This window comes from Aptenodytes forsteri, unplaced genomic scaffold (assembly GCF_000699145.1).
Source record: "Aptenodytes forsteri isolate BGI_AS27 unplaced genomic scaffold, ASM69914v1 Scaffold278, whole genome shotgun sequence".
Lineage (NCBI taxonomy): Eukaryota > Metazoa > Chordata > Aves > Sphenisciformes > Spheniscidae > Aptenodytes > Aptenodytes forsteri.
The window spans coordinates 84,637-110,726 of record NW_008795907.1 but is presented as its reverse complement, the minus strand read 5'-3'; the positions used below and the strand labels follow the sequence as shown (position 1 = coordinate 110,726).

Sequence of the window (26,090 nt, the reverse complement as noted above, 5' to 3'; positions counted from 1 at the left end):
GCAGAGGGGCCGGGCCGCCGACCGGGACACCTGCCGTGAGGGGCACGGGCCTGTGAGGGGCACAGCCACCTTCCGTGAGGGGCACCCCCAGCCTATGAGGGGCATGGGCCCCTGAGGGATACAGCCACCCACCATGGGGGGTAGCCCTGGCCTGTGAGGGGGACAGCCACCTGCCGTGAGGGGCACCCCTGGCCCGTGAGGGGCACGGGCTGCCCGGAGGGTGAGAGGTGCCACCGGCTGGGGCGAGCGTGGGCCTGCTGAACTGCCTACCCGTGTTTCTGACCTGACAGCAGGGACCTGTGGTTGGAGGAACGAAAGGGCTGGAGGCTTTTGGAGGTCGAGAAATGTATCCAAAACCACAGGGCGGCAGTGAGCGGGGCCTGTAGCTTGTACTTTTGTGTCAGGCTGTGGCTGTCCTACTCCCAGGTACCACAACCAAACCTATGGAGACCCGCCGTCGGTCAGTGCTGGGGGCAAGCGTGTAGTTCAGGCGGGTGCTGTGACATGGCTGGCACGCCCAGCAAAGCCGTGGGGTTGGTTGTAGGCTCTCCCTGGCCCGGCTTCCCGATCTTGTTTCCGGGCTGCCGGTCCTCCGTAGGTGGGTGGAGAATCCTCTGGTAGGGTTTTATGAACGGGATGTCTCCCAGCAAAGTTAACGGGTCTCTCTGAGATTTGCCTCGCGTGCTGTGTTGTGACTCGTACACGAAGCCGTGTGCGCCAGATTCCCCTGCCTCTTGCAGGGTTTGTCTAGGATGTCCTGTTGTTCTGGTGTTCTGGGCTGTCTTCTGTCCCGGTGAATTTGGCACTTGTAGAAGTCATCAGGCTGACAATGAGGATGAGCTCCAGTTAAATGGAGCAATTACAGCAGGGTAGCCATGCAACGTTCTTCAGGCTTTGCTCTCTTCCTGGTCTGTTGTCTTGTTGAGACTTCCAGAAAGGAGGCTAATTAAGGGTAATTTGTTAGTTGTTTATGAGCATTATCATCTGGTTCCCATAGGCTGGAGAGCGCTTATCAGAGAGTGACTATTGGTCAGTGCTGGTTGAGAGGAGCTTGGACAACACGCAATAAAAGATGCGTATTCAAGTCCATTACTAATCCTTTGAGACATATCTCAATTTTTTGACTCTAGCATCTTTCTGTCTTTTCACCCTTATTCTGCTACTCATCATACTTACAAACTTGATGATTATGGTAACTGGAAATATTTCTCTAACGTGTATTTTTTATGTGTGATCATGACCAGGCTTGCAAAACTGTATCTGAACTCAGCTATGACAATGTATGGAGATGAATTTTTAGCTCTGGACTGCTGCATGTTTTTAGTCAGGTGGTGGATTGATTCTTGCAGACACATTTATGAATATGTGGCCAGTTACAATAAGAATGGAAATGGCAAGTTCCCAGGTGTTTAATATTTAAAATATGTTACATGGGTGCATTAGTAAGTAGAAAATAACTGCAACAGGTTCATTGTTATTTGCCATAACATAATTGATTGAAATGTGGCTTGGGGAAAGTCTTCATTCCACGTGTGTATGGGCGGTGTTAGTGTGTGTTGCACCGGGCGTTTACAGGATACAGTCCTGTGTTGTTCCAGCCTTTGGGTTGGTGAAGTCTATCTATCATTTGAAAAAGGATGCAAATGCAGCATTACAGGTCCTAGTAGAGGTGGGAATGGGCTGTCTGGTGACGTTGGTGTTGCTGACTGTTGCCCTGTGCTTTTCTAAATTCCCTCTCTGCTAGGAGCTGGCACCTCCAGGGGCCCTGGGCATTCATGCTCCAGAACCAGCTCCTGAGCCCGTTCACCTGAGTGCCAGGTGGAAATCTGCATCCTTTGTGAGGTCCCCTCATGAAAGCTTGGGGTAATGCTTAGCCCCTGAGCATTGGCGTGTGCCCTGTGTGCAAAATGCTCTCTGCAGAAATAAGGGGGTTGTGGAAGGGAAGTCTTCAAATTGCATAGCACATAGCTTCTGCTTGAATGCAGTTACCTGCTGGGGCCACTTGTAACACCTGATACTGCCCTAAAAGAGAAAGATTAGGAGGAATTAGCTTTCCTTGTCTCTCTGTAATGTGTTTTCTTTGAACGTTGGACAGTGCTTTGCATGTATTTTCTCTGTATAATCAGCAATCCCTGCTGCTGATTGTGGAGCAAAAGGTAGGTTTGGAAATCCTGCTCTGGCAGGAGCGTCTGAAGGCAGGTGTTAGAATCAACTTTTTTTCTAACACTTCCTGTGCTCTAAATTGTTACTGTCTCCCTAAGATGGATAAAATATAATGCAAATTGTGTTTATTACAAGCCAAAGATAGAACCACTGAATGTACCATATCATCAGGGCCAGATCCTGATGATTTTGCTCTTGAGTAATGCTTTTAACTTCAGTTGAATCCAGTTTCAAAGCACAAAAAAGCACAATCGACATCATTTTATGCTGAGAAAGAGCCTTCAGACAGAAGGAATTTCATTGCCTTCTCCACACATAATGCACAGGGTTTGACCCTTCCAAGGCTCTACAATCACCAGTAGCCCAGACCACCTTCTCACCAGTAAGATGGGTATAGCAGTTGAAGTTTCTGTCAGAGAGGCCTCTCCAGTATTATGCCAGTTGGGAATAGACCTGTCTTTCTGGGCCCTTCAGTATTACACGAGACCAATCTTCCTTCTTGCTCTCAGTATCTGTTTATAACATGGCCAGTATGTCATCTTCCTAGTCTCTGGCAAAAGTTGCTTCTCCCTGTGGTTGGCTGTTGGATATGGCTAATCCTTGTTTGTGACTTCTGAGCCTTTGATTCGGAGTGGATAATGCTCCTCTAAGTATCATTATTCCTCTCTTCATCGTGAAATATAGCTTGTTTAGTAATCTATATCTGGCACAGTATTTTATACTGTCTCTTTCAGGGAGTTATTTTTTGATCTTGTTGTTCAAACCAAGCCCAACATAGCGGAAGCTGAGCATGAGTGGAAGGTTTATGCTGCAGCAGCTACAACACAGGTTGAAATCCTGGACCTTCCTGCAGAGGGTTTGCGTCTCCAAGCTAATGCTATGGTTGCTCCAAGCTGCTGAAAGTAGGTGTCCTGTTGTAATAAAGAGACACGAAACAAAAGATTGAGCATGTGAGAGGATCTAAAAGTGATGACTGGTTAAAAAGATCTGTTTTGTTGCTTTCATGAGTTTAATATGAACTTCTTTTAAATTTATCTTCTGAAGGAAATTTTTGAGGTTAGGGAGAAAATTTCAAAATTTCAAAAATTCCTTGTTTTTGACTGTCAAATAGTCTGGTATAGCTCTATACATTGTCTGTTTGCTCAGCTTAGATGTCAGAATAAACTGGCCAGTTTTTCAAAACCTTTATAAATCATTAGCTTTCTGCTTTTCTCTTACTAGCTTGGTGCTGCAGTAAGCAAGCGTAACTGCAGTAATAAGGAAGCAGGAGAATGCTTAAGTTGAAAGAGCTCGTTCCTATTCATTAAAAGCAAGTTAATATGGAATTATACAGTCCAGAACACCCAACAACGCCTCAATGCTTGATCCTAACAGTCGGTTCATTTGTTCTTGGTCTAGATTTGAGTGCCCTGAGTGCAGCCGGCTGGGTAAGTGCTACAGGTGGCCTCCTCTGAACATGCTTTGCAGGAGTCACAGTTGCGATGGAGTGGAGTAACGCACACAGACTTAAGTTGGGGTCTGACTTCTCGCAGAGCTGATGATGCTCAGCTCCTGTGAACATTGGCCTGAACTTGTCGGGCTTTCTTTCTGTAAAGATATCCATCTGTACGTGTTGTGTTCACAAATGGAGTGCTGCAGATATATCGGTGGGTCTTAAATAACCCACACGAAACAATTAAAATTATTTCTGAAGCAAATTAATGCAATTTGGGCCTGAATGTTCATTTGGCTATTTAAAATTGCAAAAGGGTTTTAAGCCTTGATTGGGCTTGCTTGGGGCCCTGCTTGACATTTTGAAAGGAAGCTTGACATCCCTGCAGGAGCCCAGAGGATCCAGAGTGTTGCAGCGCAGAGCGCATCACTTAGTGACAGCAGCGTGCGGTGCTCCTGTGTCTGTCATTAGGAGAGGGCTTGCAAACCAAGCCAAGTGAAAGCGGGCTTAACTCTGGTACATTCAGTATTGTACAACTTAGCTGTGCTGGTGTTCCTGCCTGCTTGTCCAGGAAACTTTCCCCTCTACTAGGGGACAGCTGTGCTCTTAGAAAATGACCCTGAGCTGTTAATGGAGCTGGCGTAAGTGAGGTGTAATGAGAGCTCCTGTGAACATCCATTTTATTGTTAATTTGTAAAGGTATCTCTGTGCGTTGTGTTCACAGATGACATGTCTTTTCATTTCTAGTTGGTGTTTGGTTATGCAACTGTGCTACGTTCTGTGTTTAAAATCTCTGAACTACTGCTGAAGGCAGGGAGAAATCTGAGCTAATAATCTGAGCCAGACAAAACCAAAACACTGATGTGTTTGTGTTGTCAGTCCATCCACAGCTTGTTCCTACAGTAGTGGTAGATATAGCAGTACAACATACGGTTCTTAGTTATTTTCAGCATAATGATATCTAGACAGCTTTTTTCAAAAGAGGAAAAGTTTAAAGATAACAGAACTGGGGTCATTTGTAGAAATAGCACTAATAGTAACATATATCTCCATCTGTTTGTCATTTACCTTTTATTTATTTGCTTATGATATCTTTGATCACTTTCATCTCTGCCTTTATCTGTGTTTTCAAGGCTATCTTGGGGATAGTGTGGGTGGAGGAGTGTTCCAGCACTTCTTGTTGATTTCATTTAAAATTCAGATGAAGCTTGCTAACTTCATAAACCCTAGAGAGCTTAGATTTCTTCTAAATACATTACTGTCTTCTGTGTTGCTTCCAAACTTTGTGAAAATACTGAAAAGCAAAATGCGTTGCAAAGCGTCAGAGAATAAACTGAATGGAAGCTTCTGGGTTTCTGTTTTTGGGGAGACATGTTGCCCAAAACTAGTAATAAAATCTTCTAGTAAAATGATGACATTTTTAACTGTATTTTCTCCTATTTTATTTGCTTGGTTGCATGGTGGTCGGTCTTTGTTTTCATAGGTTATTTCACAGTCATCTTGGGGATTGTTCCAGCATCTCACCCACTGCCAGTGGTCCGTGGACCACTTGAGCTTCTGTAGAGTACCTTTGGTGGCAAGTAACTGATTCGTTGGGGGAGATCTGTGCCTTCTCTTCAGAGGGAGATCAAGAAAAACAAACAAGCCAAGTTCCCATTCATCTGGTGTAGGTAAACCTCGGTCTGACAGGCGTGTGGTCCTGAATAAGTGAATAAACTGCACAGCCTCCGTGGAAAAATGTTAACTTTGGTGAAGATAGGGAAGGATGGGGCTTGCTTAGGAAGTTACATTCTGCATTTATGAAGCCTTGGGTATGTGTGTGCACCTAATGCTACTGACCCCACTTCTGTCTGTTCTGTGTTCTTGCTGCGAATATGATCCAGCTAAGCCTGCTTAAATACCGATATGCAGCAAAATGAAGGTGTGTTAATAGTGTAGCAGGAGACTAGTAATACTTCCACTGTGAAAGTAACTCCAGAGGAAGCGGGAACAGGGACAGATGTTTACTTGAAATTGTTTCTGCTAGAGGTGGTCTGTTTCTTATTTTGGTAGAGATTCTCAAATGGTGGTTGTGAGGCTGCAAACTGAAATAGTAACATTTTAAACTTCAACAAAACAACGATGCAGAAACTTTTTTTGTGCTGGGGAAAGGGACATGTAGGGTCCTGGTGGTAACGAGGGGTGTGCAGCAGCGTTCTGTGGTGGAGCGATGCAGCTGGTTCCAGCGATCCCAGTGTATCTCAAGGAGAGGAGGATGTGCTGCTCTCCCTCCGCTGGTCAGGATGGCTGGTGACTGGCACCACTTTCATGAGGAAGATTTAGGGCTGGGTGCTGGGCAGCGCTCCAGGTTTTACGAAGGCTGCCAAGGTCTTGTTTCCTGCTGCCTTTCTCATGGGCAGCAGTCCTCTTTCAGCAAAACAAGTGGCATCCTTATCAAGTTACGGCCTTGAAGTCTGTAGTAAGGCAAACACTTAATGGGGACTGGAGGGTAGGAGTGGCATTGTGTTCCCCTTCACTGAAATCCCACGAATGTGCAAAGTGCTTTGAGGGTTCAGGTGAATGCAGAGTGTGACACGCTAGCAAATACATAAATTTTCTTTATAAAAACATGCTTCTCAGAATGATGTGACTTCTTCAATTGTCATTTCATTTTTTGCCCTTAAAACACTCTTTGCAGGATGAACTTACTGCAGTGAATGTAAAGCAAGGCTTCAGTAATCAACCTGCCTTCTCTGGAGATGAGCATGGATCTGCTAGAAATATTGTCATTAATGCCTCAAAGGTAAGACAGGGCTTTTCGGTCTGAGTATACTCATTGAAATTGGAACCAAGCTGGCAGTGGTTGTACTTGTTTCTTGACTGCTTTGCTTTCTCGTTGGAAGTTTTCATATTGAAGTTAATTACAGAACTAGTATAAGAATACTGAGCTGTGTTTCTGCTACCTAGTGTTATCAGCCTTCAGAGGAAAACATGGATGCCAAGAACAAAACGTAACTAGCACGCTTCATTGTAGAAGAGACATTAATTTTTGCTCCTGTTCTTTTATTTGCTTTACTTACGAAGACAGTAGTGACTCCTTCCCTGAAAGTTCCTAGTGTTTACACGTCTTTAACTTGCTTTGGTCTTGTATCTGTTTCATCAGGCTGTTTTCTGCCAGGAGAAACTGGTCACTGTGGTCCAGGTCTCTTGGAAATGTATTCTTGGATTGTTTAGTGAAATTTAACTTAGCTCTCCTGTGGTTTTTTTGAGAGTCAAAGAAGTGTGAGATACAAAAGAGCAATAAAAATCACTAAAATGTTAGTTACTATCCTACAAATTGAAAACAATAGCTTTTTAGAAAAAAAACCATCCTGTATTTCTTTGCGGGATCTGTCCAGATTCATGTACTTCCCCCCCCCCCCCCCCTCCCCCCCCCCCTTCCTTGGGAAAGCAGGAAGAAATGGTTTTGAAAGAGAATGTTATCAAGAAGCTTATAAAAATGTTTTCAGACAAAGTAATTTTCTGCTGTTTGACTTTTAAAATATATAACTTTTTATGGCTTATTGGAAAATGTGAATTTACAGTGACGCTCTTTTATTGTAGCAGGAGAAGAGATACAAGGAAATGACAGGGTTGCTATTGTTGAAATGTTAAAGGTTTTCCTGTTACATTCTTCTGATTTTGTTTTCTAGAATTGCTACCTGCAGGCATTTTCTGTCTTATATTTTAATTATTCATGTTTTGACTATTGGACATAACTGTTTGAAAAGTAAAACAGAAATTCACAAGGAAGTGCTTATAGTTATTTGGAAGATTTAAGTGTAGAATTACCAAAATAAGTTCAGTATCTCCTAAAACCTTTTCACAGATTTTAAAATTACCCAACTATGAATATATTCATTAGAAAATCAAACATTTTATTCTTACTGACAGGCCTAAAAATTAATTTCTATTATAGTAATTTTGAAAAGTAAATAAGCTTACATGGGAAGTAAAACCTCTACTGGGCTTTTTTCTGCTGTTTTGGCATTGAAAGTACTGGGGAAGCAAATCTTACAAAGCTTTTCATTCTGGAGGTATTGAGTGGTAGTGGAGGTGTTTTGAATAAAAGTCAGAACACTTCCTAGCTTATCCGAATCTTTGAAGTTTTGCCTGCTGTAACTGATGATGGAAAGACAATGAATGTGGTTCTTGTGACAGTGCAGTTTGTTCTAAATAGAAGTGTAAAGCGTGTATTTACACACTTCATGGTATAGTAAAGTGTAGAAGGGGAGGAATGTTCCGAGACACTCTTAGAATACACTGAATCGGGGCCTAAATCTGAGAGACTCATCTGTTGGAGGGATGTGGCTCTGGGCATTCACAGTGACCTGTCATAGATGGCAGCTGCACCTTTAGTATCTCTGAGGCCTGGTCATCTTTGGCTTGGTTTTGCTGGCCCGCAGCTTTTATAATGATAATGCAGAAGTGTTGCAACGGTGCTTAATATCATGAATCCCCATCGCCTAGCTGCAGGGAGTTACAGCGTAATCTTATTAGATTGATAGCCTGGACTAGAGTGATGACTGTGTATTCAGATGGAAATCCTTTGTGCATTAATGTACGATAGATGCTTGCTTACTGGGTTGTCATATATGTTTTGCTTTTTTTCCCCACCAGATTGGCGCTTACTTTAGCAGCATATTAGCGGAAAAGCTAAAACTTAACACTTTCCAGGACACAGGAAAGAAGAAACCACAAGTAAATGCCAAAGACAACTACTGGCTGGTTACTGCTCGGTCTCAGAGTGCAATTCACAACTGGTTCACAGATTTAGCAGGAAGTAAACCACTGACTCTTTTAGCAAAAAAGGTATCAAAATACTCCTTCCTCTATTTCTTGCATATTGGATTGTACTGAATTGGGCTATAAGAATAGGGCAATATTTCTGAACGTGCTGGATGTGGAGTGGTGCTGGAGGCAGCTGCTGCTCTGAGCATGTTCCCTCTCTGCAAGGAGGGTGCCTGGGCAAAGGGGAACTTCTGATCTAGCTGGTAAAAAGTTCCTTTGAATAACTATATTTTAGCTCAGGCATGTTTACCTTACTGACATCCAGATTCTTTGCCTGTATGCTTCACTTCAACAGTCTCTTTCTCAAGCAGAGGAACAGTTCACAGAAATTCTCATGTCTGGCAGGGAAATAATTGTCTAGGAAGCTGATGCATTCTTAAAAGAACCTGCTTGCTAACTCCAACCCCTTTGCATGCTCTTCACATTTAAATGTGTATTTGTATTAAGAATCTTTGCTAAGTCTTATTAGTTGCATTCTTGTTTAAGTTTCCAAATAAGGAGAAGAATTCTTGCTGCTTTGTAGCAGTCTGTATAACTGGAAAAGGCAAATTTGAGCTATCTTTTTGGATACTGCATGCTGTTAAGAACAGCAGTACAAGATAAATTTGAAGTGGTCATTAAAACTCATCCAAGGTGGTGTCTAGAACACAGTAACAAAGGTGCTGTTATTCGTGCCTTTCTTTCCTGAAGCTCTGTGTACAAGCAGCTAATCTTACAGCATCTGGGAGTTATTCTGAGTATAAATTAAACTGCAGTAAGGAACTCTTATTCCAAGAATATTGAGCATAAATGGACCAAAATAACAGAAGGTACAAGTTTCACCAGTTTTTGGTCTGTTGCCATGCAGTTGGTGAAGAATGTGTGCTGCTTTGGCACCAGAAAAACAAGAGCTTTGCTGTGGCAAGCATGCCACCAACTTAAGTTTCCCCCTAACTTTCTGAGAGGATAACTTTGTGAATAGAAGTGCTAAAGAGATTTCTTTCATTATTTAAGTTTTGGTTTAAATAACCAGATATATAAACCTGCTGATAACAGTAAATAAGCATGTTAAGAACACTGTGAAACTGATTCTGCACAGTCCCTGACTGACCACTGGAGAGCATTGCAGAAGAGGGTTAGTGCTTTGTTTGCTGCTCTCTTAAGCATTGATGCACCTCTGTTCTCCAGGTACTCTGTTAGAAAGGTCGAGTATGCTTGAAGACTAATGAGGATTTTTTGGTAGGGCGTAGTAAGTGTAGCATTTGTGCCTCCACTCCCTTCTGTCTCCACTGGATGTGAAATGTCTTGTTCTCATATATGTTGCTTTAAAAATGCATTTTAAAATTATTCTACCTTTATACAGAAAGATGTAAGGATTGCTGTGACAGAATAGGGTGACTTTTCACCTGGAAGTCTTGTGGGACCAGTCCCGTTGCGTGCGTGGCCAGTGCAGGCAGTATTAGCTGGCCAGGCTGTGTTGCCCTGGTTATTATGGACTCCTCTGAACCAGGGGCACCCATGAAAATGGCAGCATCTGTGTAATTGAGCCCTTACCCAATTCATCTATTTCCATTTTCCAGAGGTTCTGAGGATCAGCTTGCAGGACTCTTTCTGCACTTTAGATGCCTTTGGCTGTGTCGAGAGGTTTGCTAGTGGCCCTGCAGGCATCTCTGAGCGGGGGAAGGATGCTCCCAGTGACACCTGGGGGAAGTGTGGGGCAGTATCTCTCTTTTGTCAAGTCTCTGTTTCTATGTGTCTAGACAATACGTGTTGGTGTAGTGGGTTCCTAGGTTGGTGAAGAGGTCTGCCATTCTCCAGGTAGTGCAGGGTTGAGCAGAAGAGGCCTGGGCTAACCTGCAGGTGCCAGCTGCTGTTTGGACTGTGTGCTATAACTTGCTTCCTGTTTCATTTCAGGTTCCTATTCTCAGTAAAAAAGAAGATGTTTTTGCTTACTTAGCAAAATATTCTGTGCCACTGCTGCGAGCGGCATGGCTGATCAAAATGACATGTGCCTACTACGCTGCTATTTCTGAAGCTAAAATCAAGAAACGCCAGGCCACTGACCCAAATATTGGTAAACAAACATCTCTAATGTCTAAGTGCATAATAATAGCTGAAGGGGCCTGCTCCTCTTGTTTGTGACTTTGGTGTTACTAGGTGTCCAGAGAGGAATCTTCGTAGCAGGAAGGGGAATAAAAATTCTTTTAAATCAATTTCGCTTAGAAATGTGTGTCAAAGAGTACAAAGAGCCATGCAGCATAAATACTGCCCTGTTGGCTGCTTCTCCTCCCAGCTGATTCCTCCGTAGATCTCCAGGTGCAGCATCTGAGGAGTTGACTGTGCTGCATCTTCACCACTGACATTGGTCTCTGTGGGGTTGGAAGGAGTGGCAAAGGCTGTGCTAAGATAAATGTTACCAGGGAATGAACAGAACTGCTAATTTAGAAAGCCTGGAATGAAATGTGAATTTCAAAGCTTACTTATTAGAACATAGGTGGCAATGTATTTATTTCAAGTACTAACCTTAAATGACGCTGTCTGGCACCAAGCCAGTGGGCCAAGCAGTGAACACCTTTAAGGTGTTCAAAGGTACTTTAACTATTATCAAAGTTGTAGTTTTATTCTCTCAATTTACGTATGCTACCTACAGCTATTCTACTGTCTAGAATGAACATTTTCCTTCCTTGTCCTCAAAATAACTGCTCAGAACAGACAATTTCATTGCTGTTTAGCAGCATCTCTGTACTGCTGTGAGAAATGTCTACTTCTTCCTGCCAACTCATTCTGTTGTTTCTTTCAACTTTGCTTTTTTAGAAAGCCTGGAATGAAATGTGAATTTCAAAGCTTACTTATTAGAACATAGGTGGCAATGTATTTATTTCAAGTACTAACCTTAAATGACACTGTCTGGCACCAAGCCAGTGGGCCAAGCAGTGAACACCTTTAAGGTGTTCAAAGGTACTTTAACTATTATCAAAGTTGTAGTTTTATTCTCTCAATTTACGTATGCTACCTACAGCTATTCTACTGTCTAGAATGAACATTTTCCTTCCTTGTCCTCAAAATAACTGCTCAGAACAGACAATTTCATTGCTGTTTAGCAGCATCTCTGTACTGCTGTGAGAAATGTCTACTTCTTCCTGCCAACTCATTCTGTTGTTTCTTTCAAACTTTGCTTTGTGGTTTTTTTTTTTCTTTTATTATTATTTGTAGGCTCATAACACTAGTTTTCACTCCGAGTTCCTAGTTAAAGCCCCCAAAGTATATGTTCTATTTTCTAGCAAACAACCTATGTTTGTTCTTTGGTGATAGTTTTAAAAATATTTTTAAAAATCAGTCTGATTTTTAGAGACAGAGAGCAAGGGGGAGGCAGCGCGTGTGACTGGCAAGAAGGAAAAGAGTCAAGTTGTTGCCTCCGTTGTTGTATAAACTCTGGGAGGCTGCTGTGCTGGGGTTAGCTTCTCTGTAGTAAGGTCAGTGCTGTTTTGGTGGGAGATTAGCACAGTTCCCCACTCCTTTTCTGACACGGGATGGGTTCAGGCTCCTTTGAGCTGTTTTGGCACTGCCAAGTGGGGCTGGGTGACTCGCTCTTTCCTTCTCTCACGTTCCCCTTCTGTCCTTTGCGCCAAGGGATGCTGAAACAGCCCCTCTCTCCAACCTCTCGGGTTGTCTTCCCTTTTCTCTTGAATGATGTAAGCTTTTTTTGGGGTAGACCCTAGGAGAAGGCTTGGAGCAGGCAGCGAGAGCAGGCTGATTGCTTTCCTATTCTGTCATGAGTAGCTCTGCTAGTGATAAGAGAGCATCTGTGGCTTTCCTAGGGGAACTGAAATGGTGATGCTGGGGGCTGTTCCTTTTCTTGGGACATGTACTCATTAGCATGTAGTTAAAACAAACACCCTCTTTCTTGGTTGTCTGGGAGTCGGGGAGAAAGGGGAGTAAGGAGGAGGTGAGGAAAGCTAAGGTTGTCCACTCTGGTGTGATAAATTGATCTAGACCTAGTTTGCTCTGGCTGGGAGTAGTAGCTCTTTAAAATAAAAGGAATTTATTTTTACTGGGAAGGTACAAGGTGGTAGTGTGCCCTGGTGGGGTAGAGCGGTACTCCTGGTTTGGCTCTGCTTTGGGCTGGCATCATGGTGGCATCTGCTTCACAGCAAGGATGAATGAAGTCAGTAGGAGTGTCTGTGGGCTGAGGTGCCCGTGACTTTTATCAGCGAGTATTCTGAGGTAGGTTACTGAAGGTTACGTCCTCTGTCCAAATTCCCTGTTTTGCAAAGGTGGTTGAGAGCTTTTTGGGAAGTAGTTTGCTGCGTGTCACTGAGCAGCCTTTGGCAGTTCCCAAAATGTTTTATATCTGTGCCTCAGGTAACAGAAAGGCAGTTGCATTGTTTCTAACTCAGTGGCACAGAGATACTGGTAATTGCTTTGGGAAAATTATTCTTTCATACTGTCACATGAAATAAGTTTGAAGTAGTGGATTTGGAATTGTTTTTCCAAAAGTGAGCGAATGTTTGAAGTGAATGTAGTTAAACTGCTCTATGAAAACACTAAAACCCACTAGCTTCCTACAGAAATTTCAGTGGATTTGGATAGAAAAGCATTCAACATATAGTCTGTATATGTTGATAGAACTGCCAATTACAAATGCAAAGGGAAAAAAGAATGAACGCGCTAGCTGAAGTCTGAGGTGGGTAGTAAACAGCAAAAATAGTTGTGTGTGAGAGTGGTAGTTCCTGTAACTCTTGACAGTAAACAGGCTTAGGTTGTCAAAGCAACTGCATTATGTATTCATAAAAGAGTGTGCTCTTCTAAAATATGCTGCATGCTGATTAAATACAGCTCTGTCAGATGTTTGTCTCTGAGATACTAACAAATATCCTTGGTTGTTCCAGTTACTGTTAAGAGAATGCCTTCCTTACAATTCCTCTTTTCCCAAAGCTTTATGTATATGACCAAGCAAGTTTACTCTTGTTCACTAATTTCTCCAAGTTATACTAAATACAGAATCACTGCTGAAGCAGAGAGAAAAACTGGTAATTTTTAGTAGGTTTGTGTATTTGCTAAACAGCACCTGCTGACTTATCTAGGACAAAGGAAAGATAGCCAGTCTTTCTAGCAGATCTCTGCACTGTGCTGGTCACTCTGATGTAAGAAACTGCTCCTGAGCTTTTGCATTCTCATCAGACTAAAAATCTGGAGGAGTTGTCTGTTTCAGAGTGATTATAGAAAGAACAGTTTCATATACCATTGCTTGTGCAAAGTCCCGTTCAGTTTTATGTTGGCTATATTTGGACAGGGGAAGGAAGAGGAGAGTAAAGGTGCAGATGGAAGGAAGTAATGAAGTATATTTATTTTATCTATTTCAAGGCTGTTTTGTGGCTGAACGCTGAAATCTGATGAAAGAGACAGGTGGTTCCCTAAAGACATACCTTGTGTCAGTGCTTTTTACATCATGCTAAGCTAGCAGGCTACTTGCACACTTGACAGTATGTGTGCTTTGAGACCAATGCACAGGAGAGGCATGTAAGAAGCCCATTAATTCACAATAGGTGCTGCATTATGCAACTGTGGGTTAATGTTTTGGAGGAATATTTTTAATGACAAAGGCAGTATAAGTTTGTTTCAATTCTCAATGTGAAAGAAACCTTTTGTCACCTGAAGTATTCTAATTGTAAACTTATTTTGTAGAATGGACTCAAATTATAACCAGATACCTTCGAGAGCAGCTGGCAAAGGTTGCGGAGTTTTATCATGTGACTTCCAGTCAAGGCAACAGCTCTGTAGGGATGCCTCAAGAGATGGAACAAGCCCTGAAGCAGTGGGACTATAATGAAAAATTGTCATTTTATATGTTTCAGGTAATGCTTTAAGTAGTGCATGGATTTTTTTTTTTGAGGTTACCATTCTTGGAAGGTACAATTTTAGAACTTACTGGAAGCTTTTGTCATAAGACTTGCATAAATTGTAAATGCTAATTCATTTTAAAGATTTGCTAGCTGAAAAAGCTTTGATTTGCTTAGTGTGCTTGATTGCGATTGCAGCAATGTACTCAATTATTCCATCTCTTCTATATTATCCCATCTTTTAAGAGTGTTTTTAATGATTGTGGATCAGGCTGAGGCTGCTGTGGCACATGAAGCCTTGGGTGTTCAAGTGGTGGCCTGGCTGTTCGGTTCCACACGGTTCTAGCACAGAATAACTCTCTGGTTATTTCTACCCGAGGGTAGAAATAGCAGAAGAGTTGCTGGGAGGGAGTCAGTCTGTCAGCAGTAAATCAGGCAGCCTGCTGAATCCCAACCGCAGAGATCATTGGTGCTGTACGCAATTGCTTCCCTATCCATAGGGCTGCCATGATGGTGGCTGGTTCCTGCATGTGTAGTGGTGGTTGAGTGTCTTGGTAGCTCTGTGCTGCCATGGGTAATGAGAGCTAAACCAGAAATGAGATAAAACTTGCAATTACACACCTTCTTGTTTAGTGCTCCCATAGTAGTGATGTATTATTTTAAATCCTTTAAGGAAGGAATGCTTGAGAGGCACGAGTATTTAACATGGATACTGGATGTTTTGGAAAAAATCAGACCCACTGATGATGATCTTCTTAAGCTGTTGTTGCCGCTAATGTTGCAGGTACATGCATGTTTTAAAGCCAAAATCAATATAAGTGTGATTCATACATGTTAAATGATTTTAATATTTGCGGTGGTAAAATCTATATAAACATTTTTACTTAGGACATTTAGGGGAATGTATTGCACGGTGCATGTTTGAAATTTATAAACACCTTTAAAATGTTCATGCTTTATAATCCTTAACTTTAATTGGTAGAAGGATTCTCTTACTGTAACTGGTCCTGGAGGGCAGATGAAATTTTTAAGAGACAGAAGTATAGATTTGCATTTGAGCTGCTCTTTTCTTTTTTAACTTCTGGGCTCTTAAATATTTGAGGTGATCCCTTCTAGTTTATGCATGTCTAATGTTAGATTGTTAAAGAAAATTAATACGTGGAGTAGACTGTGTAGTAAACTATGCATTTTTTTTAAATTTCAGTATTCGGAAGAATTTGTTCAGTCAGCTTATCTATCCCGTCGCCTTGCTTATTTTTGTGCCAGACGCCTATCTTTATTGCTAAGTGATGGTCCTAACCTTGTAGCTGCACACTCTCCTCATATGATTATTGGAGCGAGTAACCCTCCTCTAGCAGCCCCAAGTCCGACTGCCCCTGGTCCCGTGGTGAGCCCCGTACAGCTGGCTTGCTCAGATTTCCTCTCCTGCCCTCAACACCGTCCACTGGTGTATGGACTTAGTTGTATGCTGCAGGTAGGCCAATCTTCTGTTGCTCTTTGTTTTCAAGGCTATAACCATTCAGTTTATTGGAAAACAGAGTGTCTTTTGAGTGTGACAAGGTGTGCTAGTCGTGGTTTGAAATGTACCTGCATCCATTAAAGGGTGAGGACTGAGTGGGTCTGGGGGGAGCGGGAGGGTGGATTCTCCACACCGGCTGAGGCGCGATGGTGGAACCACCTGGAGAAGCTTGTGCTGCCCATGTGTCTGTCTGCACCTCTGCTTTGGGAAGGAGTGACTCTGCTGCCAGTGTTGACCAAGCCTTCCCTCTGTGATGGAGTGGTTCTGGTTGCAGTAATGCTCTGCAAATCTCATCACGTTCTCATCACCAGTGAACCTGCGCAGTTCTGCCAGACCCCCACTTTCTGCTGAGTGTGGCTGGACAGAAGACAGCACCATACTGACTCCTGCAAGCTCTAACCTTTGAGGATTTCCTTGCTGCTTCCAGCTTGTCACCGATGCTTGGTGCCACTGCAGGCTGCTTCATTTTGGTTTTGTCAGAATTATGAGCAGTTTATGTTGCCTTACCAACAGTTTTAAAAACTGTGGAACAGAAGAGACTGTTCACTTGCGCTTGTTGCTCGGCAATAGCAGAATTGTCAAGAGAGTAATTATTTTCTAAAAAAGGACTTGTATGATGAGCTGCGGTTGTTTGCCTTCCTGAGTGCTGACCTGGTGAGACTTCCTCAAATCCCCCGCTGTTGTCTGTTCAGTTGTCTGTCTCTGGGGGTTGCACAGAGATGTCCTGGTGATGGTACCAGGAGTATGCTGATTCTGGCGGGATCCCAAAATCACAGAATGGGTGAGGTTGGCCAGGACCTCTTCAGATGATGTCGTCTACCCCCCCGCCCCACTCAGACAGGGTCAACTAGAGCAGGTTCCCCAGGACCATGTCCAGCTGGATCTTTAACATCTCCACCACCTCTCTGGGCAGCCTGTTCCAGTGCTGGCCCACTCCCACAGTAAAAGAGCACTTTCTTGTGGTACGCAGCTCCCTCTCCGAGGGCTGCTGCTTTCCCACAGTCATCGCAGTGTGGGAAGTCCAGAGCCTGGAGGCAGGCCGGGTTGTACATGGGGAAGGCTCAGTTGGTGCTATCTGAGGAAAGAAAGTGGGAGAGTATCCACATCCCTCTTTCTGCTGAGGGTGCGTGTGTCAGGAAGTTAGATCCCATCTGGCTCTCAGCATGCTGTGACTTTTTTCCTCTTGAACATGGATCTGTCCTGGGAACGTCAGCGTTTGTCTCCATCCTGGGCTGCTGGGGTATGCTTGTGTACTCTGGCAGCTTTGCAGCTTTTCTCTACTAGCAACACAGCTGGTAATCTTTCTGCTCTTCCTGTACTATTTGGGTTTGTGTATGTGTGTGTGTTTTCTCTGCTTGTTTTTCTGCCCCTTTTTCTTGTGCTACCAAGCGGGTCCAGAGGACAGCCTGGGTTCAGACAAGCTCTCTATCTTTTCAGAGGAGCTTGTCTCTAGGCAATGTTTTTGCTAAGGTGCTGCTTTGTAATCCAGATCTGGACTGGGGGAGCTTCCCAAGAAGTAATCCAGCAGTCTCAAAAATAAACATCTATAAGATGAATCAACTTCCATCATTTTAGATGATATTTAAGGTCTGACCCCCAAACACCAAAGCATTCTGCTTTTGCTCTGTACAATACCAGATGCTACAGGGTAATCGGTACCTGCTGACAAGCCGTTGTAAAATGACTGTTTTGAAGCCTGTCAATGCAAAATCTTTCTTTTGAAGTAAATCTTAAGTTCATGGTGCATTTCAATGACTCTTTTGTGCTTTAAAATCTTGACAGAAGAGTTGATTTTAATTAATTTCTTAAATTTTAATTTTTCACATGTAGCTTCTTTCTGTAAGCTGAACACCAAAATGACTTCTTTTTTCTAAAGCCCATTCACATTTCACAGAAAGGATCTGACTGAAATTAACCTTTGGTGATGTTCTTTGACGGCGTTATGAAAGCAATACAAATGGGAATTGAACACATATATACTTAAATAATTTTTTTAATAATGGAGAAGGAAAATAATACAGTAGTTGAATTTCCTAAAATGGATGTTTTAAAGTAATTGTGCATAGGCCTGTCTTTTTGTTTCTTTCACTGTAGTAGTTAGACCAAAAGTGATTCTAGTCTCATGGACTCTTATTGTTGGTATTGTCTATCACACATGTTTAGAAAAAGAAATTACATCTGTTTTGTACTATTGCTTGCAGACTGTAACTCTTTGTTGCCCAAGTGCCTTGGTGTGGAATTATTCCACAAATGAAAATAAGAACGTTAATCCAGGCTCACCTCTGGATTTACTTCAAGTTGCTCCATCTAGTTTACCTATGCCAGGTGGAAATTCAGCATTTAATCAGCAGGTAAGCTTTTTTCATTGTCAGATTATTAAGATCTGTTTTATATCCTAAATAATGATTTGTGATCATTAGGACTACAGCCAAGTTCAGATATTTCTGTAGGTCTAGTTTCAAGACTAGTGTTGTGCTAGTTTTTTATGACCTTACTTTGTACTTCATTCAGGTACTGATTTTGTGAAAATATCATGAATTTTACTTATGTTCAGATGTTTTCTGTTATTAAACTGAAATTACTTTAAGATGTAAAATGGCAAATAAGAGGAAGCTTGGTGTACTGTATTGTGAGATGCAACTTTTCAGACACGCTGAAAGTTAACTTTTGCTGGGTTGAATGTAAGGAAAAGATATTTTATTGTACAAGATGATTCGTAACAGACAAAAACATTTGAACAGAACGTACTTCAGTTTGTTGTTCCCAAATGTAGGGAGTGTTGTGGAACACTATAGGGTACCTTGCTCCTGCTGAGAAAGCTGTCACAAGCTTGAAATGAAAATTGAGACTTTCCACTACTAGCTAATTAGCAACTATTTTTTTTTTTACAGGTTCGGGCAAAGATTTATGAAGTAGAACAGCAGATAAAACAAAGAGGTCGTGCTGTGGAGGTGCGGTGGTCTTTTGACAAGTGCCAAGAATCAACTGCAGGTAAGACAACTCAAAATGAAACAAACGTTGGGAGCTCTAGGGTTTACATCTGTTCTTCTTCTTTGAGTATAATCCTGTTGCACCATGTTTAATTCTAGTAATAGATTTGACAGATGGATGTAATGCAGTGTCTTCCTGTGTAAATCTTTTTTTTCCTCCCCCCCCCACCTCCTCTCTAACTCCCATCTCTAGGGGTGACCATCAGCCGAGTTTTGCACACCTTAGAAGTGTTGGATCGGCATTGTTTTGACAGATCAGATTCCAGCAATTCAATGGAGACACTTTATCATAAGATTTTCTGGGCAAATCAGAATAAAGATAACCAAGAGGTAATGGCTACATTCTCCTCTCACTTCAAAATCTGTAGACAATGGATTTTATTTTTACTTATGAGAATTGTGTGTATGTGTATATTTGATACAAAAGCTTCGTGTTTTCTTGGTATATTTTTTACTTTACTACTTGATAATTGGTTTATTAGGAGAAAACAGCTCTGCTGTTGTGATTGAATTCTTCAGTTCGATGTACTGTAAACCTCATTTGGAGAAATGATCTATCAAGGTTTTGTGGTTTGTTTTTTGGGTGCTGCCAAGTAAAATTCTGGATTATTGTTTGATAACAACTTTTACATCTATTGTAGAAAGTAGTAAATTAATAGGTTATTAAGTGTAGTAAAATATTCTAAAACTATATGCTCTTATGTTTTTTGATATTTTTACCTGTGCTCCTAGAACCATTTTCAGAGATCGTGAAAAACTTTATCAGAAATCGTTAATGTTTTACTCTTTTTTTTCTTTCTTTTGTGCAGTGCAGATGATAATGTCACTGGGCTTATGTATAATGTCAAACTCTTGAGTTTCCTTGGAAAAAGTGTTTGAGGAAAAGAAGAAATAGGCAGCTTTAATAATATACTGTTGAAGTAAAATTTTAAAGTGGAAAATATTAGTGAATCTGTCATAGGTGTTCATGTTAATGTTTTAAAAACTTTTATGCAAAATGGCTTGTTTTTTGAATACACCTGTCTTTTGTTCATGACTGTATGTTCTCAGTGATTGATGGTTGTCCTGGTTTTGGCTGGGATAGAGTTTTTTCTCCTAGTATCTTCCTAGTAGCTGGAAGATACTAGGAAGTATAAAGTACTTCCTACTTTATCTCCTAGTAGCTGGTATAGAGCTGTGTTTTGGATTTAGTATGAGAATAATGTTGATAACACACCGATGTTTTAGTTGTTGCTAAGCAGTGCTTACACTAGTCAAGGACTTTTCAGCTTCTCATGCCATACCAGCAAGAAGCTGGGAGGGGGCCCAGCCAGGACAGCTGACCCAAACTGGCCAAAGGGATATTCCATACCATATGATGTCATGCTCAGTACATAAACTGAGGGGAGTTGGCCGGGGGGCGGTGACCGCTGCTTGGGAATGGGCTGGGCATTGGTCGGCAGGTGGTGAGCAATTGTATTGTGCATCACTTATTTTGTATATTCTTTTATCATTATCATTATTATTATTTTCCCTTCCTTTTCTGTCCTATTAAACTGTCTTTATCTCAACCCACAAATTTTCCTTTTTTTTTTTTTTTCTGATTCTCTCCCCCATCCCACTGCAGGGGGTGGGGAGTGAGCCAACGGCTGTGTGGTGTTTAGCTGCCTGCCGGGTTAAACCACAACAATGGTCATAATTCAAGACCCTCTATTGCACAGAAATACTGCATAATAATTGTGAATCAGCATTTTAATGACTTTGCAATAAACAAGAAGAATATAGTGTTGGGGGGATAACATCTCTGGAAGTATTTCCAGAGAGATATACCTGCCAACAAACTCTGTATGTGAAGCTGAGAACCAGTAGGTAAGAGTAAAATGCTTGCCAGAGCTGTCTTTGTATTTCAAATACACCATTATGGTAATAAGAGAGAAATAGAGGAAGGAGAGCTGTTATAGCAGCCAGATGAAGTTGTTGAAAGTTCTTAACCCTAACACTTGGATGAAATCAGGAGTTCAACACACAAGTTTTTTTGTATTTTTAAAATGGGTAGGGTGTGATATGCTTTATTGTTTGAGTGCTGTCTTTTTGTTTTCATCTGCTTTTGGGGTCAGATGATGTGGTTCTGTGCTGTTGCCCTTCTGCAGTTGTATCTGTATCTTTTTTTTCCTTTTCCCTGTCTGTATTCCAAAAAGTTTTTCTGACTTCAGCTACAGTTGTACAAACAAACCATTTCTTTGTGTTTCAAAAGGCAGTGTTGGTAGGGAGACTTCTGAAAGTAAGGTAATTATTTTGTTCTTATTGTAGGTTGTCTGCTATTACTGCCTTTGTTTTATGGTACTTCATGACTTGAGGTTCGGTTGCCTTGAAAAAATGCGTGTTTTGGCCCCTAACCGGCTCTCTTAAAGAAGTGGTCCCCAGTTCTGGGTACCGAACACTTTTATGAAGGTCTGTCTAGTTAATTTGCAGGGGTACCTATCTTCTAATGGCATAACATTTTACTCATTTACTCTAATTTTCATTAGATGAAGAATGCTGAGTAGGAATAAAGCATTATTATACATAAGTGACGATGTGCCTATGTTTGCACACTTGTCACAGGAGACTGTAGGGAGAGCAGAAACAAAGAAGATGCTGACTTCTTTCTGAGAGAAGAAAACTTTGAACGTTTCAGTCTTACCTTACTGGATCTGGAGCTGGTATGAAATTAAACTTTTAAATTATCTGCAGCTTCTTAACCTCCTCCGCAGTTTTCAAGACTGTTGTTGCTTGGCTCGAGCTTAACTTTTGGCAGCTAGACAAGAGGTTGCCTTGGGATGCTGAATGCCCGATTGATGGTACTTGTGCATTTAGACATTTGAACTTCCAAAGTTACATTCGAGTTAACAGCGTAGTGTTTAGCTGCTTATCTCCCGGGCAGGCTGGTGGGTGAGCACCCGTGGTGGGTGAAGCCCTGCCCCACGCCATGGAGAAGGGCTGCGGAGCCCCTAGACGGCCGCTGGATGTCGGTGCCTCCCTGCACTGACTGTGCATCGGCTGCGGCGCTGCAAGGTTAAGTGCACAAGGATGTTGCCACATGCAATGCTGTTTGTCTTTTTTTTGTCTCTGTTTCCTTCCCCCTTAATAAACCTAGGCTGTTTTTTCTTGGCAGGAAAGGCCATAAGTTATGAGGTCCTGTACGCTCTGTTTTCAGCTGGCAACTCATGTAAGCCTGTTAGGACTTTTATTTTGTAAATAAGATGCCCGTCACTAGGATGTCTGCCTACTGACATAGTTATTTAAAGCAAAATGTACTTTGAAGGACAGCTATCTACTACCCCTGTTTTGATGTGAGCCCAACTGGAACATGGTTGGAACCTATTTCCTGTCCATTTTTACTGCTGGATTGCAAAACATTGTCATGAAGACTGCAAATGATGCCAGTGCAAGTAGATATGAGAGTGGTGCTCCAAAGCACTGGGCACATGCTGGAATGGAAGGAAGGTGGCTCCTGCTACAAAGTACTTAGGTTCTGAGAGAGACTGAAAACAGACAAATGTGCTCAGGATGCTGCTTTTATACACACTATTGATGTCTTCAGAATTGTTTATAAGTCATGACTTCCAAGTGTCAGAGCAAAAGTAAGGCTCGGGGGTAGGGGCTGGAATGAGGGAGGGTAGGCGGGTGTAGACAGGTTAGCTGAAAGGCCAGGTGTCCTGGGCCCTGCAGGGGGAAGAGTTGCTTTTCATCCCATGGGGAGATGCAGAGAAATGGTGCTGAAGGCTGGGATCTGGTGACACTGGTGACAAAACATGAGATAGCAAAACAGAGAAAAACGTGGAGTGAGGGGCTGAGCTGCTGCCGTACGTTGAGTTTGCGTAGGACAAATAGGGCAGATGGATGGCAGGCATTGAACAGAGCTCATATTTTGAGTGTCATGTTGCATATGACAGAGGTGGCACACTGAAGCTGTGTGAGAAAATGTGATGTTAAATCCACGTTTTGACCAGACCCAGAACAAACCCTCCATCCTTGACCTCGAGAGAGGCCACAGAAGTTGGGAGGAGAATCCAATGCTTCTCCAGTGACTTGGAGAAGACTTAGCATGGAGGAGCACTGATTGCATTATTAAATGCTGCATTATTAAGCAGACTTTAAATAGGAGTTAAGAATTGTGTTGTGGTTTCTCACTGACTGTTGCTGTGTCTTAAGAGCGATGGTCCCTGTGTAATTCCATAGGAACAGCTTTGAGCCTTAATCATGGATCACAGCCTGGGTGCTCTTGTGTGGTAGGTTTCCTTACAGGCACGGGGCTTCCATCAGGCTCTGTGTGCAACCCAAAAAGTAGCACTTACTACATCTGTCAGATGCTCAGCTTTTTATCCATGAAGTTCCAAATGATAGTAACAGTAGTTGAATTCTTCTGGTGTGAAGGTCTGACAGCCAATAAAAATGTAATATCACAATTCATACGGTAAGAACGATGCTACCTTGTGAGTATGACCACGTGCACAGCTAGTAATACAAAGGACCTCTCATTTCTAAATTCTGCTTCACTGACTTACATAGAGTTTCTCAGTAGATTTGGCTGAGTAGGAGGACTTGAAATCTAGAAATCTATGACATGGCATAAAGTAGTAAATTCACTTTCATTTGAGATGGTATTGCAGAGAAAACTACTGGCCGTATTTATAGCCGCAGGTATTCTCCATCTTGACATTTCCTTGACTCAAAACATCTCTTGCGCACAGCTACAGAATGATTACCACTGTGGTGGTTTTTGTGGAGGTATCTTTAAATAAATAAATCTAGTAAACAGTTTGTTTTGCTACTATACAGTTTTAACTTAGAGTAAAATTGTGTTGCACTCATCCAGATTTGGAACACCTTTGATTCCTTTCCACCCCCTTTTAAAGATCACTCCTTCTGAAGGCTTGAGTCAATTTGTACAAAAATAGAGTCCTCAAAAGAGTGAGCTAGAGAATGCAATAGCGACTTTTTCATAATGTCTATGAAAACTCGTCTTTGAGTTTACCTGTCATCTTTCTGTGGCTTATTCCACTCAACTCTCACCTAACTTTTGGTCTACCTGTATTTCATTATCTGTCATAGTCTTTCACAGTTACAATTAAGGAAGGGAATTGAGAAAGGATTCCCCCCCCTTAATTTGTTTTGTTTTTAGAATAGTTGGCGCGACTTTTTAACTTGTCACTCTCCAGTGTAGAAAAATACAATTTGGTTAAGTATAGCTTGAAATACACCTAAGCAGTGGGAGGGATACCTAGTAAGTGAAACTTCATACTAGTATTTTCTAGCTAGCATGCAGTAGTAAATGGATGAAAAGAGAGCACGCTTGATTTTTAAGTACTGATATTGAATTTCTTGAAATCATTACGTAGAATCCTGAAACTTCATGGACATTTGTGCACTCAGATTGCTTTTAAAGTTTAGGTCTCTGAACTTGTATTTAGGTCTTGCTTCTCATGATGTCTGTGAAGTCCAACTGAATTCTTATGATGCCAAGAGATGTTTTTCATTTTAGAGTGCAAAAGTCCTGTTTTGAACTTGGTTCTCACGAATAGAGCTTGTTACAAATGCAGAGAGTTAATATTTGTCTTTCTGAGATCACTTTGCTGGAAATGAAACAAAAAAAACCCCAACCCAACCCTGCTGTGTCTGTGGGAAAGGAGGTCTAACCATGCCTTTCTAGTTAGCAAGCTACAATTTAACAGTTTGTTACTAAGTAAGGGACCTGAATCAGAGTATGCTGGGATGCATGACGGGTAAGAGAGACAAGATGAGCAGAATAAAATGGATTGAAATACCTGCAGAATCAGAGTCTATTTCCACAAGCACTGAGAAAATAGAGCATGTTCTGAGCACTCTTGCAATATTTTTAATAACTCAGTTACAATTAGTTCAGTTGTTCGAATTGCTTAGATATCTGAAGCTTGTTTGTGTGGGTATTTTCACCCTTTATTATTTCAGTAAATCCAACATCAGATTCCTGCTCACCTAGGTGTCTAAGGGAGTTAAAGTACAAAATCTCTCTGGAAGCGAAAAAATTATTCTGTGACTTAAATAACTGATGGGGTCCTTAAAAAGAACACACAACTTACTTCAAAGCAGTGGTTAATATTTTGTTGAACATGGTCTCATAATTTAAAGGAAATATGCAAATTGTACTCCAATAAAAAGGTTTGTCTTTGAGCTGTTGTTAGTGCTGCGGTGTGTATGTAGAGCTTGCCTACCATCCTGTAATGACTTTGTCCCTCTTGGGCTGCAGTCAGAGGCATTTCTTCGTATTCCACGTTTTAGTCTGCACTGCTAGTGTCAGTGCATTTAGTTGATTTAAAAAACCCAAACTTTTGAGGACAATTTTTCCATAGAAAGTAGTATACCTTGAGAGCTCTTTTGTTACGGATATGCAGATGTGTTTTTAAACGGAATGAGCTGTCCTGACTGTTTCTGTGAGTGGAGCTAATTTGCATGGATTTGGGATTCTGAGCCAGGCATTTGTGGATGGCACAGGCCCATTTTTTTCCCCTACAAAAATCTGATAGTGCTCTTGTTCCTGGCTCTTGTTGTCTTTTCTCACCCATTCTCTTTAGAAAGGTGGGTTGTACTAATAAACGTTGCTGTATTGTACCCCTTCTTTACCTCTTTTTATAAAAATACGGCTTCTGAAAACCCTTTCTTGTCTCCTTAGAAAGCAGATTTGGAGTTTAATGTTAAAATCTTAATTTTTATTTCACTGAGGAGTTAATTTGAAAATGCTAACTGGAAATGTGATTACAAATTTATTTAGATAGTCTACCTTTAAATACTGACTAAGCTTTTTTTTTTTTAAAGGGAACGTTCTTAAATGATAAAATTTTACAACATTAGAAATGAAGCAGCTCTGTGTTCTGAGACCGAACTCTGTTGTAGTAGGAAGCAATCGGATTTTTCGTCATTTTTTTTGTTAACCTTCTTCATGATTTAAGGACAGACTGGCTTTCTGCGACACAGACTTGACTTGCAATAAGCACCTGCGCAGATTTGTTGAATGATTTGATTGAATACATTTTCAATACCTTCCTGTTCTGAAAGGAACAGGAATAGCCATATAAATATGTATATACATATATACACACACATGCACACATATATCTGTGGGTGTATATATGTGTGTACGTACATATACACACACAGGCACACAGGTATCTGTGTATGCGTATGTACGTTGTCCTGGTTTCGGTGGGGATAGAGTTAATTTCCTTCCTAGTAGCTGGTACAGTGCTGTGTTTTGGATTTAGGGTGAGAACAATGTTGATAACACACCGATGTTTTAGTTGTTGCTAAGCAGTGCTTACACTAGTCAAGGACTTTTCGGCTTCCCATGCTCTACTGACTGA

At 41.6% G+C, this 26,090-nt stretch overlaps 1 protein-coding gene across 1 annotated transcript in view; it reads left to right on the top strand.

The window, feature by feature from the left end:
- Window positions 1-26,090, top strand: part of MED12L (mediator complex subunit 12 like) — a gene marked incomplete at its 3' end in the record, with an annotated part of 113,066 nt that overhangs the window by 2,927 nt on the left and 84,049 nt on the right. The window contains exons 2-12 of the mRNA XM_009284323.1: window positions 1,745-1,863; window positions 2,898-3,045; window positions 6,273-6,377; window positions 8,234-8,425; window positions 10,298-10,457; window positions 14,069-14,238; window positions 14,897-15,007; window positions 15,428-15,697; window positions 17,944-18,093; window positions 18,634-18,733; window positions 18,926-19,062. Of these exons, the coding sequence (XP_009282598.1) occupies window positions 1,745-1,863; window positions 2,898-3,045; window positions 6,273-6,377; window positions 8,234-8,425; window positions 10,298-10,457; window positions 14,069-14,238; window positions 14,897-15,007; window positions 15,428-15,697; window positions 17,944-18,093; window positions 18,634-18,733; window positions 18,926-19,062 (1,662 nt within the window). The remainder of the gene's footprint in view (window positions 1-1,744; window positions 1,864-2,897; window positions 3,046-6,272; window positions 6,378-8,233; window positions 8,426-10,297; window positions 10,458-14,068; window positions 14,239-14,896; window positions 15,008-15,427; window positions 15,698-17,943; window positions 18,094-18,633; window positions 18,734-18,925; window positions 19,063-26,090) is intronic.